This window comes from Sorex fumeus, unplaced genomic scaffold (genome assembly GCF_029834395.1).
Source record: "Sorex fumeus unplaced genomic scaffold, SorFum_2.1 ptg000073l, whole genome shotgun sequence".
NCBI lineage: Eukaryota > Metazoa > Chordata > Mammalia > Eulipotyphla > Soricidae > Sorex > Sorex fumeus.
Window position 1 is genome coordinate 3,924,182 of NW_026606130.1, and position 16,014 is coordinate 3,940,195.

The window sequence follows — 16,014 nt, forward strand, 5'->3', positions numbered from 1 at the left end:
AAAAATTCAAACAGACTAGCACTCGGAAAAATAGTGGTAACATATGGCAAATGGGTGATTTTGTGGGGATACACTCGCTGGTGCTCAGGTCTTTCTCTGGGGTCTGAGCTCAGGAGTCACTCCTGGTGTGCTCAGGGGAACGTATAGAGTGCTGAGGATGAAACCTGGGCTGGCTGTGTGCAAGGCAAGCTCCCTACCCATTGTACTATAGCTCTAGCCCCTAATTTCTTTAATATTGATTAAGGTATCAGTGAAACAAAAGCAATAGCATATTGATGGAAATTGTTGGGAAATTGAAGGACATAAGAAAATAGTACATAGGAAAAGAAATACATATAAAAAGACATACCTTACTCATAGTGATAGAACTGCAAAAGATATTAAACATTAAAATACAAGAAGATTTCATTTTTCATCCATTAGAGTAACAAATATCAAAAACATTTTGGGAGACAGAGTGATATTTCAGTGGGTAGGACACTTACCTTGCATGGGGCCAACCCAAGTTTGATACCCAGTAACGCGTATGGTTCTTAGCACTGCCTCGTGAGACCTCTGAGCACAAATCCAGCCCTGAGCACCATTGGGTGTGACCCCCTAAATTAAAAAAGATTCTTTAAAATGAGTTAATGAGTTGATTATGTACTTAAAAAAATTTCTGTTTGGGGATCACACCTGGCAGTGGTCAGGGGTTACTTCTAGCTCTGCATTCAGGAATCACTCCTGGTGGTACTTTGGTGATCATATGGGATACTGGGGATCGGACTAAGGTCCACTGTGTACAAATATAGTACAGCAGGAAAGCCAAGTGCCTTTCCTGCTGTACTATTATATCTCCCTACCCCTATACTTTTATTATTATTTTTTTTTGCTTTTTTTTTTTGAGTCACACCCGGCGATGCTCAGGGGTTACTCCTGGCTCATGCACTCAGGAATTGCTCCTGGTGGTACTCGGGGGACCATATGGGATACTGGGAATCGAACCTGTGTTGGCCATGTTGGCTGCATGCAAGGCAAACGCCTTACCTGCTGTGCTATCGCTCCAGCCCTAATATACTTTTATTTTTGATTGACATATAAAATTAGTTCTTTAGTATTACGGAATTTAAAGGGATTAGCTTTCATAATTCTGCATGTGTATATTATTACTACTCTCTTCAAGAGTGTTGGGAATAGTCAGGCAGTCTTAACTGGTATATAAACTATGGAGCCTTTGGAGACTAGTTTTGTGATGGTTATTCACATTTCATAACTAGATCATGAAGTGTTGAAGCAAAGCATACTGATATTTTCAACTTACTTTAAAATCTATCAAAAAGATGATACAATGAAAATACAGTAAATTGTTAATAGTAGAGTCCAGTTGGTGGGTGAAAGATAAAGATGTTCAGTATTATTTAAAATAATATTTTTAAAAAATATTAATACAGTTTTGGAAATTTAATATTCATATATATTTAACTTAGCAATTGTACTTCTTTTTTTCCCCACTGGCAGATGTTCTTTTATTTTTTATTTTTTAAAAATTTTTATTAGTGAAACACCATGAGGTGTAATTGTAGACTTACAACTTTTTGTGCTTGGGTTTCAATTATACAATGATTGAGTACCCATCCCTCCACCAGTGCCCATTTTCAACCACCACTGATCCAAGTATCCCTCCCACCCCCCATCCCCCACATCCCACCTTGCCTCTGTGGCAGGGAATTCCTGCAATTGTACTTCTTAAGAATTTATATAATATACACTTAGTATGTACAAAGATATATATATAACATACATATATATTATTATTGTAGTGTTGATTATAGGGATGAAAGGTTATATACAACTTAAAAATTTTTTCAGTAGGTTATATGACCTGCATGCCATTCAGAGGAATGTTATTATAGCTATTTAAGGAATAAAGCAGGAGATGGAGACATGGCTCATTGATCATAGAACGCATGTCTTGCATGCATATGGTCATGTAGTTCATCTCTGGCACCACCAGTATACAAAAAATGAGGCATATATAAAAAAGGTTTTCTCCAAGTAATTTTTTCAAAACCCAGATTCAGTATAGTGTACTTCTCTTTTAAAAAATATTAGTGGTTGAGGGGCTGGAGCAATAGCACAGCATGTAGGGCTTGCCTTGCATGCAGCTGACCCGGGTTCGGTTTCCAGCATCTCATATGGTCCCCTGAGCACCGCCAGGAGTAATTGCTGATTGCAGAGCCAGGACTCACCCCTCTGCATCTCCAGGTGTGACCCAAAAAGGCGAAAAAAAATATATGTATCTATATCTATATCTATATCTATATCTATCTATCTATATATATATCACGATCACGGTCCTCCCGTTGTTCATCGATTTGCTCGAGCGGGCCCAGTAACATCTCCATCGTGAGACTTATTGTTACTGCGTTTGGCATATCGAATACATCATGGGTAACTTGCCAGGCTTTGCTGGGCGGGCGAGATACTCTTGGTAGCTTGCCGGGCTCTCCAAGAGGGGTGGAGGAATCGAACTCGTGTCGGCCATATTGGCCGCTTGCAAGGCAAACGCCTTGCCCACTGTTCTATCGCTCCAGCCCATATATATATATATATATATATATATATATATATATACACACACATATATATATTACTGGTTGAGATGCTGTGGTTTACATTACTGTTAATAATGACATCTCATGAATTTCAGTGCCATACCCATAAGCAGTGTACCCACATCCCTTCCCCAAGGATCTCAGTACCCTTATATGCCATAATACATCTCTGAAAGGATACAGAGGATAGTGGCAAAACTGGTGTCCTGCGTAACAGAGGTGAGAGTGATGAGACTTTTGGTCAGAGGAAGACTTTAACTATATACCTATTGTGCTTTTTCTCTATCTTTCTCCTTTCCTCAGGGGAGGAGAATTTGGCAGGAGAGCGGGAGAGGGAAACAGAGTAAGAACTTAGGTTTATAAACAGAAAACTGGAACATATTGTACATATTTGGAAATAGTATAGCATCTTGATTAATAACAATCTCTTAAGTTTACAGTCTATTGAGTCCTGGTTCAAGGTTAGCATGAGAACCCACCATCAAGGATCCTTAGCCAAGGGGAAAAATCATATAAATAAGTTACATATATTCCATGTTAAAATAATGTTGAATACTAGTCCAGAACTGATTTGTGATTTTGTTGTAATGGTTTAGGAATCAAAGTGCTTCCTTTTATTCCTAAACAAGCATTGAGAGAAAATAGTGTGGTTAGTTAAGATAGCTGCCTCTAAAGCCTATAATGATTATTGATCAGCTTTCTATCTTCGTTATCTTTCTCATCAGGACTTCATATCATCCATACCTTAGATGAAGTCAATTTCATACAGAACCTGGTGTTTTACATTGAAGCCGCATATAAAACTGCTGTAAGTACTCATTTTGGAATGAATTTTAGACATGTTATTTAAAAAATACTGGATGACCCATTCATTCTTTTTATACTTACCCTCATAGTGACCAATCTATAAAACTTCTAACAGAAATTGTTTTCAGCTTCTTTATTAAGCTTTGTCATCTTCTGATTGCCTTTTCTCTGGGTGAGTTACAGATGAAGAGAATCAAAAATCTTTCATTCCTTTCTAGCTATAATATTATATGGTTATGGATTTGCAATCATGGGGCTAAATTACGTTTCAAATTAATGGTATGTGATCTTTAAGGGACCAAGATGCTCAGGGACTATTGTTTGTAAGTTAACTACTTAGAAATGAAACAATTATTGTGATATCTGTAGATATTGACTCAATACTTGATATACAAAAATATTTTTCCTATTTTTATCATATGAGATGATAATACCATAAACTAACATTGTTTCTTTTAGCTATTGCTTTCCCTAATTATACAATAGGGGAATATATTATACTGATATTAATATAAATAGAACAGTTCTTTTAATTGTTTTAAGAGGGAGGGGAAATCCAGAACTTATCCCATATTTGTTAGACAGCATAAAATTGACATATTTGATTCAACCTGACATTGTTGACTGATTGCCTTGATTTCTGCTGTGTTCTGGGAGAGTTTCAGGGTTCTCTGACTTCTCCACTACAGTCAAGGGTTACAGTAGTAGAATTAATTATATCTGTGCTTTCTCATCCTCCTTCCTCATCTTCAGGCCAGGGTAGCCCTGAATTTGGTGGCAGGAGAGACTAGTTTCACTTTTGCATAGTTTTTATATTGAAAGTCATTGAATGTAGGTGCAGACAATTAGATAATACATTGTTTACATGTGTATGCATGCATATGGATATTTTCTAGTTCTGTTCAATGACAAGGCTTAGATTCAGTGACTCTGCCATGACAATGAACACCAGTGGACAAGTATTGAATTCTATAATTGTCTCAAAAAAGAAGCCTGAGTTTCTTATAGATATGGATTATTCTAATAGAGAGAGCGAGCGAGCACAAGGGTTTAAGATACTTTTCTTACATGAAGAAGACCCTGGTTTGTTCCACAGCACTGAATACAATCTCCCAAACACTGGCAGGAATGATTCCTGAGCAGAGTTTGGAATAAGTCCTGAAGACCACCAGGTGTGGGCATCCCACTCCCCCTACAAGAAGTGGTTTATTCAAAAGCTAGGACAGGTTAAATACACGTTGAAACATGAGCATCTTGTAATGCCAAATAGTGAGGAAGTATTTAAATAAGAGTGGGCATATCAGAAGAGCACAGGACCCAACCTGGATGAACTCGCATGGCTAAATCTGGAACAATTTGAGTAATAACAAAATTGTGGAGCATTATATTATAAACTAGAGAAGAACTCAGACAACCCTAGGTTTGTATTGGTATTGAGAAGGACACCGCTTTCTCAGAGAAGAATTGAGAATCAATGACTAAAATGAAATAGCTAGAAATCACCCCTGAAATACCACTCACAAGCAGGGTCTACCAGTTCATACTAAATTACTTGTTGGATGTTTTAGGATAAATAGAATATTTGTGTAGTTTGTGTAGTTGTAAGATATTTCTCTCAAGGTATTTATTAATCACAAAGGGAAAACAGTTGTAGTATAATGTAGAGATACTATAGCTTGATACTACCTTAACCAAGTGATGATGGTTAACCTAACCAGGGATGACATACCTATATTGAGACTAGAGAGATAGTATAGTGGGTAGGACACTTTCATTGCAAGTAGCTGAGCTTAGCTCAATCGCTGGCATCCCATATGGTCCCCTGAGCCCCACTAGCAGTAATCCCTGAGCACAGAGCCAGGAGTAAGCCTTAAGCACTACCACGTGGCCCCAAAACAAAACAGACATCAGTTTCATCTACCCTCTGGTATGATAAATTGACAAGGACACAGCATAATATCCCAAAATATACGACTTCAATTTAGTCAGAAGAAGACAGGTAAACCTAAATTGAGGAAAGATCACAAAATATATGACCATTAATCTTCCAAAACTGTCATAGGCATAAAAGACAAGACTTGAGAAACTGTAACTGAATGGAAAGACAAAGGTGGCATGGAGAACAGAGCATGCTATTTTGTATTGAATCCTGGAATATGAAAAAAAACTACAATTAATGAAAAACCTGTAAAACTCTAATAAAGTCCATAGTATGGGTACTATTATTACCTGATACTAATTTTGTAGATTTGATGTTGTTTTAGTTATGTCAAGTGTCAACATTAGTTGAGTAAAGTGAACCTATGCAAGAAATTCACCATACTATGTTAAAGATTATTTCAATATAAAAAAAATTTAATTATAGTGAAGCCTTCCGTTAACTGTTAACTATTTTTGTTTGTTGAATTTAGTTGGTTTTTATGTTGCTTTCCTGTGTAATCACACAAACAATAAAAGGGCCAGCGGTCTATCTCTCCTGCCGCCTGCGTTCCGTAGTCTCAGATCGTTTCCCCCGCGCCAAGGGGTCAATGGCAATGGTCAGGCGAAAGAAGGAAATGGGGGCCTGGCTGGTTGGTCTTAGCAGCAGTTTATTACATGGAAGAGATGTATGTCATAGAGGCCCCAGGATCTCTCAGGCACGTGCACCTTTGTTCTCTCAGCTTCTGTCCTCAGCCCCATCTTCCCAGGTTCTCTGATGCACATGTCCCCCCAGAGAGCCCTGAAATCTCCCTTATATAGATCATAGTACCTCTAAAGGGCTCAATATAGTGATGTCATCAAAAGGAGTTACAGAAAGAACATTGAGGGCAAAAACATACATTGTTTCTTTACATCCTCACCTTTTACAAGCTACAAGCACTTGGATTAGCACAACAAAGACCAGTCTGCTAGAGCTTGGAATCTATATCTCCTGGAGCCAGGCATTTACATCCCAAAGATCAGGTCTGGCTTAGCACCTGGGATCTGCATACCTAAGGCCAGCTAGGTTCCTGTGAGATAAGGGAGACTGCCTCAATATACTGAAATCATTTACTGAAGGCAGTTTGAAGGGGAAAAAGTTCATTCTCATCCAAGCTAGTCACAGGACACACAGGAAAACTGCTTCTAGGACATGTTTCTCCTCTCCTTGTCCAACCAACATATAAGCATACATAATATTAATCATTTTGTATGGGCACAGTAAGAAATACTTTGAGCTTATAGAATTGCTCTCCTAGGGCCATCTCGATCTCAGACTGCAACGCTCAGGCCAGATATCTTTCCTATTCCTAGCAGCAGGGTCCTAGTCTCGTCGTTACTTTTAGATCATGACAGCATTTGCCTATGATCAAACTCTTAACCTATAGTTAAGAATCGTGGCACCTTGGCCTGTCCCATCTCGATGCCGGGGTAGCACATAATTTACCGGCTTGCCCTGGTTCCATCCAGTCCCACGTCGGGACCCTGCCGTTGGGGTGCTAGGAAGTGAGGGCAACTGAGGCTTAAGTTGAGAAGGCAGATGCCCAGGAGTGAATAATATTCAAAGCCAATCAATTCCTAAGTTACAAAACATATTAATTAATTATCTTCCTGTATCTATATAAAAAGAGCATTGCATTAAAGTGTTGGGATCGGGAGTTCCCTAGCCCTGGGAGGCGTGGAGAGACCAGATAGACACAATTCCTGCAGGAGTAAAAACGAGGTTTATTTAGACAGCATACCCCATAGTGGGCAGTGGCTGAGAGCCCCGAGCTTCTTCAAAGGGGATCTTATATAGGCCTTCACTGGCCATTACAGCAAGGCCCGCACATTTCATAGCCAATAGATTTGTAACAACATATACTTTCTTAACCAATCCATTTAAAAGTACCTCACTCCTTAGCCTATAGATTCAAAGATAAGCATTTAAGTACATAGATTGTCAGCACAAGCAAGGTTATAGTCGGAATCATTAAGCCTTAGGTAATCTCCCTTGACCATCCTCATTTTGAGTTACCCAAGTCTGCAGGGTGCTTTAGTGAGACAATACACTCCAGGAAAGGGCAATTTCCCCCAACCACAGCATCCTGAGTTATCCTTTACCCATGTCTGCAGGGTGCTTTACTGAGGCAATACATTTCAGGAACAGTAAATACACCTGAATCCTGTCACACTTGGTTTAGAAAGAAGTTATGCCCTGTTCACTTTCCAAGTCCCCTCTCCCCCAGGTGCAAAGCAGCCAAGCAGTTTTACAGAAAGCAATGTTGCAAGTTAGCCGAAGCACGCAAAAATTTGATGCCCTAATATGGATTCTTTCAAAAGTAAACTATTCAAAAGACACAAGGAGAGGAGAAAGGCAATATTAACTTACAGTACAAGTTCAGTGTCCTAGAAGGATGAGACCTTACAAATTGGTTGGGGAAGAGAGCATAGAAATGGTTACAGACAGACAAAGTAATGGGAGTGACTCGGGAGCACTGTGATGGGTGCAACCTGATAAACCTAAGCTCCTTCTACTCCAACACTTTCCCATCTAATTTGGTGTGTTCCTACTGGAATTTCAGTACTGAGGAGTTAGGAGGTGTTTCATGGCTGCATATGCAGCCACATAATACAGAGACTTGAGGATCTATCTATGTTCTGGGCCAAATAGTTGACATGGCTGATAAGGGAGGTGGGTTTGGCTTTCATGCCTTCCAGGAGTACACGGAGTGGGGAGGGGTCTGTTTGGGGGAAGGTTACCTACCCCAACTCAGAGAAGACCCTAGAGTTCTCAGCTTGGACTCTGGGATACATGAAATTATTTGCAGTTTGGCGTATCTACAGAGAATATTCATAAAGTGGTACAGTTGAGCCCTTGGTGTGGATGCACTGGTGGGGTCTGGGTGTGGCTGCAGAGGCTTCAACAGGGCCAGTACCCAGATCACTCACTTCCCAAGGATGCCCCAGAGTTTTCAGCTGTGGAAACCATTGTTTCTAGGGATTTTAGCTGCTTGGCATGCATTTTCTTTGAGATTTGGTCAGGAACTCGTAGAAGGCTAAACTAGCAACAAACATCTACCTTAATAAACTCTTAAACAAGGACTTAACAGCCCTGTGATCAGGTATCACAATTTTAATGTAAAAGTTGATTTTATACGTATTTATTTTAATACTGAAGCTTTGTTATCTAAACACTTTCTTTAAAAAATATGTTTATTGAGTATCTGTGAGATAGACCATTACAAAGCTGTTCATGACTGGGTTTCATACAATGGCTAAGTACCCATCCTCAACAGTTCCCACCGCCACTATTCAGTTTCCCTCCCACCATCCCCTAATAAGCCCCTAATCCAGCTTGCACCCATAGCATGAACTTTTCTTCTCTCTCTCCTTTTGTGCATTATGGTTTGCAATACAGGTAGTAAGACATCATCATGTGTGTTCAGGCAGCGTTCAGTATTTCTATTGGGAAAGTAAGGCTGGAGTAACTTTTTAAACTGGGTGGCAGCTTTGAGGTGTGGGCATGACCACCAAAGCTTCTGGAAGTACAGGGAGGTGGGGGGATAGCCCATCCCCACCATGAGAAAGCCAGAATATCTTTGTCACAAAACCCACATACCCAAATTCTCAGCAGATTAGATCTCTACGAGGTTCATTCCAAGAAGGTGGAGTCCGGCCAAGGGCATGGCTGCGATTTTAGATTGTGGAAGCAAATGGCTGCTGGGGGCCATCCTTGGATGGGTACCAGATTAACCTATCCCCCTCTCCGATTTACCCTGGTTTATTCATCCTTGTGCGGGTCTGAGATTAACTGCAGCTTTTGATCTCTTTTAAGATTGATTTATGGTTCTCTGAAGCAAGGCCAATAAAAGAGCTTATATAACTGAGCTAGAGGTGGTTTGTGGGTGTGGCTCCCACATTGATCATTGTACTTTATAGGCCACCAGCAGGTCAACCTGTACCAAGATTCTTGAGAAATTAAATGGCCAAGATTATTGGTCCCAAGTTGTTGGTGTCTGGCCAGAGGTACAGTGGCAATTTTGGGGTATCAAGAAGTGTGAAGACACCATCATACTGTAGATGCACTCGCTCTGCTGGTACAGGTTGACCTGCTGGTGGCCTATCCAATCAATTTCAATTCAGAATTGTATCAACAGTTGTGGCTTTTGTCTGCATTAAAATAAATTTAAAATTTTAAAAGAAAAACTACATAACCTAAATTTTTTTAGAAAATGTAATTATAAATGTTTTCTTTTTATATTCCTTACTGTGAATTTAGAACTTTGGTTAAAAGTGTAGCCTTTTGTAAGGATTTGGACTCTAATCCTAGCTCTGTCACTTATTACTTGTGTAAGTCACTTGACTGCAATTTTTCACTTTCATACTTTATTTTCTATAAAGTACAAGGATTAATGAAAATAATAGTGTAAGATTTATAAGTTAGCACCTGGATCATTGTCACTACCAATAGAGAATACAATTAGTTTGCAGTACAGTACTGGGGTACTATTTAAACTTCCTCTCCCAGACTCCTGGGGTATATGCTTTGAGGAATTGTTTTGAGAAGCACTGTCATAGACTGAGTTGTAGTTCTTAGCTCTGATCCTTTCACTTCTTAGAATTTAGAATTTTAGAGTTTAGGATTTTAATGTGTCTTGTAACTTCTTAAAAGCCCTAAATAGAACTCAAAGCTGCTGGGAAAATAGCTATAGGATCTACCCACTTATTGTCATTAGCATATACTTAGCTTTTGTGATTGCCTTTTATTTAAATAGTTTTTTTCCTTTTGGGCTCACACCTGGCAATGCACAGGGGTTACTCCTGGCTTTTGCACTCAGGAATTACTCCTGGCAGTGTTCGGGGGGCCATATGTTATACTGGAGATCGAACCAGGGTTAGCCACATGCAAGGCAAATGCCCTACCTGCTGTACTATCCTTCCAGCCCCTCAAATAGTTTTTTTCAAATTTAGTTGACATTTGGTAGTGATGACTTGCTAATAGTATGTTGGTTATTTTTCCAGGACTTTGGGATATGGGAACGTGGAGACAAGACCAATCAAGGTATTTCAGAACTGAATGCCAGTTCAGTTGGCATGGCAAAGGTAATTTTATTTGCTTTTTTGTACCAAGTTTGGGTAAGAAAGACCTTGACCATAGATAAAAATTTAACATAAATGTGCCCCACTTATCAAATGAATTTTACTTTAAACACAGGCAAAATGTAGAGTTTACCAAAGAATTATGGGTATATAAATTAAAACTTTTTTTATAAGCTCCAGATTTATGTGTTGAACCCCTGTTGTTGCATTTTTCTACTAATATATTTCAAAAATACCTCAAATAACATATTTTTAAATTAAACCCATCATCTCTACTATTACAAAAACAAACAAAAGGAGGCTTTTATTCCTCCAGATTACTGACAAAACTTGAGATCAGTTATGTATCTCTTTCACAGTCCATCATCTCCATATCATTCTCATCATCATCATTATTGCTTTCCTACTTTTCTCTTTTCATTTCCACTCCTACTGCCTTAATTCTAATTCTTGTTTTCTCTGGAAACAAGAAGTCATAAAATAGAAAAGGTGGAATAGTATTAATCACATCAATTAAAATAATGAGTATGTGTGTTATGACTTACCTACCGAAGGGCAAATACATAGACTAATTTTTTAAAGAAATTTAATTTATGTTAATTATAAGAATGCCAATACAGAAAAATGATACAGAAATATTTAAAACAGAAAGATAGACAAAGAAAATTCCAGTGAACATAAATAAAAACACAGGTAACTTTGTAAATATTAAATGTAACATAATTCAAAGCAAAGGGTATTACATGGAATAAAGAAGACAGAGAGTAAAAGAAAATTTTAATGGCACAACTATAATGATACCATATGTAGTTGCAAATAATATACAGAAAAATATAAACACAGGGAGAAATATAAAGTTATTTCTGTATCTAGAAATACTTGTATGAGGATTATTGGACAAGGTATATGTCCAATAACAGATAAGTGGATAAAGAAAATGTGATATATATGTATACACACATATCAAACATACTTGAATGCAGCCCCCCAATCTATAGCCAAGAGTAGTAGGACAGTTGCTCATGCCAAGCAAAAACTCGTACAGATTCTCTTTAAATCCTGTGGCCCCACTGAGACCAGACTTCATGCAGCAGTACTACATTGAATAAGAACATGAGAGTGAATCCCTTGTTTGTTCCTGATAATAGTGGAAAACCTTTCCATTTTTACCTTTAATTGTAATATTAATAGTGGATTTCTTATGTATTGGGATATGCTTTTTTATACCCTATTTGTTGAGAGGTTTTTTGGTTTGGTTTTGAGACCACTTCCAGCGATGCCCAGGAGTTACTCCTGGCTTTGCACTCAGAAATTACATCTGGCTGTGCTCAAAGGACCACATGGGATGCTGGGAATTGAACCTGGGTTGACTGCATGCAAAATAAGTACCCTACCTATAGTACTATTGGTCTGGCCACTGTTAAGAGTTTTTGTATTGAGGGGCTGGAGTGATAGTATAGTGGGTAGGGCATTTGCCATGCACACAGCTGACCCAGGTTTGATCCCCAGCACTCCATATGGTCTCCCAAAGCACTGACAGAGTAGAAGTAATTCCTGAGCCAGGATTATCCCCTGAGCATTGCTAGGTGTGACCTGAAAAGCAAAAAAAAAAAAAGCCTTTGTAGAGAAAAGAATACTACAGCTTTCATCCTGTCTCTGGGATGATATGGAAGGCTGTCATCCAAAATACAATAATTTCATATATAGCATGAATGAAAAGGTTAATTTAAATTTTCTAGAATTCTTTGCTCCCTAAAGAAAGAAGTAAACAGAGTCCTTTCTTAGTGCCAGCCATAATGACAGACTGTGGGATGGGGTGGGGAATCTGGGACCATTGGTGGTTGGAAAATTACACTGATGAGAAGACGGGTATTGGAACATTACATGACTAAAATCTAATAATGAACAACTTTTTTATTGAATCATCGTGAGATAGGGCATTAAAAATTGTTCATGATTACATTTTAGTCATACAATGTCATGAACAAGTTTGCAAATGTGTCTATCACTGATTCAATTAAAAAATAAGTATATGAGAAAAAATTAAAAGAAAGACAAAACCCCCCCAGAGTTCTTTCTTCTGCCTCCTTTCTTTGTTCTTTCCCCTGCCTCCTTTAATGCAGACTTTGGTTTTATAACATTCAGTCAAGTAGAATACTCTCATTAGAGAAAAAATTTACATTTGAAAAAATAGGTAGAAAGAGACAAAGTATTTAGTTTTTGATGCCCTGGTGAACAAAAATACTGCATTTAGAACTTTGAAGTCTTAGGAAAGAAATAGTCCAGGTGTGAGGAAACACAATTTAGAAAATAATGATTCATAAGATTCATTTATAAGACATGCTGGGTAAAGGTAAAGGTAAAGGCCCTCCCGTTGATCATTGATTTGCTCGAGCGGGCCCAGTAACGGCTCCATTGGAGACTTTGTTGTTACTGTGTCTGGCATATCGAATACGTCACAGGGAGTTTGCTAGGCTCTGCCGTGCGGGTGAGATACTCTCGGTAGCTTGCCGGGCTCTCCGAGAGGGGCGGAGGAATCGAACTCGGGTCGGCCATGTTGGCTGCGTGCAAGGCAAACACCCTACCGCTGTGCTATCGCTCCAGCCCCAAGACATGCTGGGAAGGCAGAATATTTTTCCTAGTTGGGTATTCTGCTTCACAGAATATCCTGATAAGGGGTTGGCTTGTAAGTGGGTGAGGGATATCATCGAGTTTTCCAAAGTGAGAAGTCTTTTCCCTGATTGATGAGAAAGAAAAAATGCCTTTAAGAAACTTTCTCCTCACCAATTTGTACAAGAGAAAGAAGATCCCACAGGCCCTTGGGAATAACAAATGTTAGTGTATTCTATTCTGCTGAAGATACTCAAAATTACATGGTGATTGGTATAGAGGAGGCAGAGATACATATCATTCTGATATTAAAGTTGTTCTTTTCTATCTTCTCGCAGGCAGCCCTCGAAGCATTAGATGAACTTGACCTGTTTGGGGTGAAAGGTGGGCCCCAGTCAGTTATCCATGTCCTGGCTGATGAAGTTCAACACTGTCAGGTAAAAGAATAATGGAGTATATTATATAAAGAATTTATTGTTGATGATAAATAATTGCCACTGTATAGAGGAAAGGAAAACTTTATTTTCAGAGTCAACCCTGAGGGCCAGCTCAAGGAAAAATAATGTGGCAAGAAAAATTTCTCCTCAAATCTCACCTCCTACCACCCAGTTTATATACTGTTGGATTGGGTTACAGGTAATATAGAGTTGCAACAGGTGGGCAGGTCTCAATAAAGAATAGATGTTAAAGTAGTTATTATAAGTAGCAAAAGTCTTAAGAAATCATATGGTAATTTCCTAACACCTCTCTAGAAAAAGAAATGTATTCTTTTTTTTTTCTCTTTTTTTTTTTATTTATTGAATCACCGTGGGAAAGGTTACAAAGCTTTCAGGTTTAGGTCTCAGTCATGCAAATATCAAACACATTTCCCTTTACCAATACTTTTTTTTTACCATGAAGAACCCCAATAAAACCCCACCCCCCACCCCTCCCAGTCCCTGTGGGGCAGATGAATTCTAGTTGACACTCTATCTGCTTTGATTAGATTCATTGTTTCAATAAAAGATTCACCACTATTATTTAGAGTTTACCCCCCCCCAAATCAGACATGCTGAAAAAGTATTGTGACGTGATTTGCTTTCTACAGCTGGGTTCAAGAATTAAATGTTGGTTTTGGATTTCTGCTATTTTACTTATTGACCCTGGAAGTATTTCTACTGAAAGTCAGATAGTTAAGAAATTGGTTTCTGTGCTCTGGAGTCGTGGCCGTGCTACAGAGCCACTAGTGGGGGGCAACTGGTGGCCTCGGTAGGGCGTGAAGGGCGGACCGAAACGCCCCCTTCCCATGAGGTTTTAGTCGCCCCCACTCCCCCGGCTCATACCTGCTGTCCACAAGGCTCCCATGCGGCCGCCATCTTTCTTTCCAGAGAGGAGAAGGCGACTGGGGCAACACCCTTTCCCCTCCGGACAGACATGATGGCCTGGATTAACGCATAGTCCTTTCACTTTTCTGCTCCAAGCCGCCGGGTTCTGCATTAAGTCCCTGTGCTTCTGGGGCTGTGGCCGTGCTGGAGAGCCACTCGCGGGGGGCAACTGGTGGCCTCGGTAGGGCGTGAAGGACGGACCGGAACGCCCCCCTTCCCATGAGGTTTTAGTCGCCCCCACACCCCCAGCTCATACCTGCTGTCCACAAGGCTCCCATGTGGCCGCCACCTTTCTTTCCAGAGGGAGGAGGGCGGAAGGGACCAACACCCTTTCCCCTCCGGGCAGACATGATGGCCTGGATTAACGCATAGTCGGTTCACTTTTCTGCTCCAAGCTGCTGGGTTCTGCATTAAGTCCTTGTGCTTCTGGGGCTGTGGCCGTGCTGGAGAGCCGCTCGTGGGGGGCAACTGGTGACCTCGGTAGGGCGTGAAGGACGGACCGGAACGCCCCCCTTCCCATGAGGTTTTAGTCGCCCCCACACCCCCAGCTCATACCTGCTGTCCACAAGGCTCCCCTGTGGCCGCCACCTTTCTTTCCAGAGGAAGGAGGGCGGAAGGGACCAACACCCTTTCCCCTCTGGCAGACATGATGGCCTGGATTAACGCATAGTCCATTCACTTTTCTGCTCCAAGCTGCTGGGTTCTGCATTAAGTCCTTGTGCTTCTGGGGCTGTGGCCGTGCTGGAGAGCCGCTCGTGGGGGGCAACTGGTGACCTCGGTAGGGCGTGAAGGACGGACTGGAACGCCCCCCTTCCCATGAGGTTTTAGTCGCCCCCACTCGCCGGCTCATGCCTGCTGTCCACAAGGCTCCCATGTGGCTGCCATCTTTCTTTCCAGAGAGGAGAGGGCGAATGGGGCAACACCCTTTCCCCTCCAGCAGATTTGATGGCCTGGATTAACGCATAGTCCGTTCACTTTTCTGCTCCAAGCTGTTGGGTTCTGCATTAAATCCTTGTGTTTCTGGGGCTGTGGCCGTGCTGGAGAGCCGCTCGCGGGGGGCAACTGGTGGCCTCGGTAGGGCGTGAAGGACGGACCGGAACGCCCCCCTTCCCATGAGGTTTTAGTCGCCCCCACACCCCCGGCTCATACCTGCTGTCCACAAGGCTCCCATGTGGCTGCCACCTTTCTTTCCAGAGGGAGGAGGGCGGAAGGGACCAACACCCTTTCCCCTCTGGCAGACTTGATGGCCTGGATTAACGCATAGCCCGTTCACTTTTCTGCTCCAAGCTGCTGGGTTCTGCATTAAGTCCTTGTGCTTCTGGGGCTGTGGCCGTGCTGGAGAGCCACACGTGGGGGGCAGCTGGTGGCCTCGGTAGGGCGTGAAGGACGGACCGGAACGCCCCCCTTCCCATGAGGTTTTAGTCGCCCCCACACCCCCGGCTCATACCTGCTGTCCACAAGGCTCCCATGTGGCCGCCACCTTTCTTTCCAGAGGGAGGAGGGCGGAAGGGACCAACACCCTTTCCCCTCTGGCAGACTTGATGGCCTGGGTTAACACATAGCCCGTTCACTTTTCTGCTCCAAGCTGCTGGGTTATG

At 41.1% G+C, this 16,014-nt stretch overlaps 1 protein-coding gene across 1 annotated transcript in view; it reads left to right on the plus strand.

The window, feature by feature from the left end:
- Nucleotides 1–16,014, plus strand: part of PHKA1 (phosphorylase kinase regulatory subunit alpha 1) — a 204,120-nt gene that overhangs the window by 33,354 nt on the left and 154,752 nt on the right. The window contains exons 5-7 of the mRNA XM_056130113.1: nt 3,320–3,402; nt 10,365–10,445; nt 13,391–13,489. Coding sequence (XP_055986088.1) covers nt 3,320–3,402; nt 10,365–10,445; nt 13,391–13,489 — 263 coding nt within the window. The remainder of the gene's footprint in view (nt 1–3,319; nt 3,403–10,364; nt 10,446–13,390; nt 13,490–16,014) is intronic.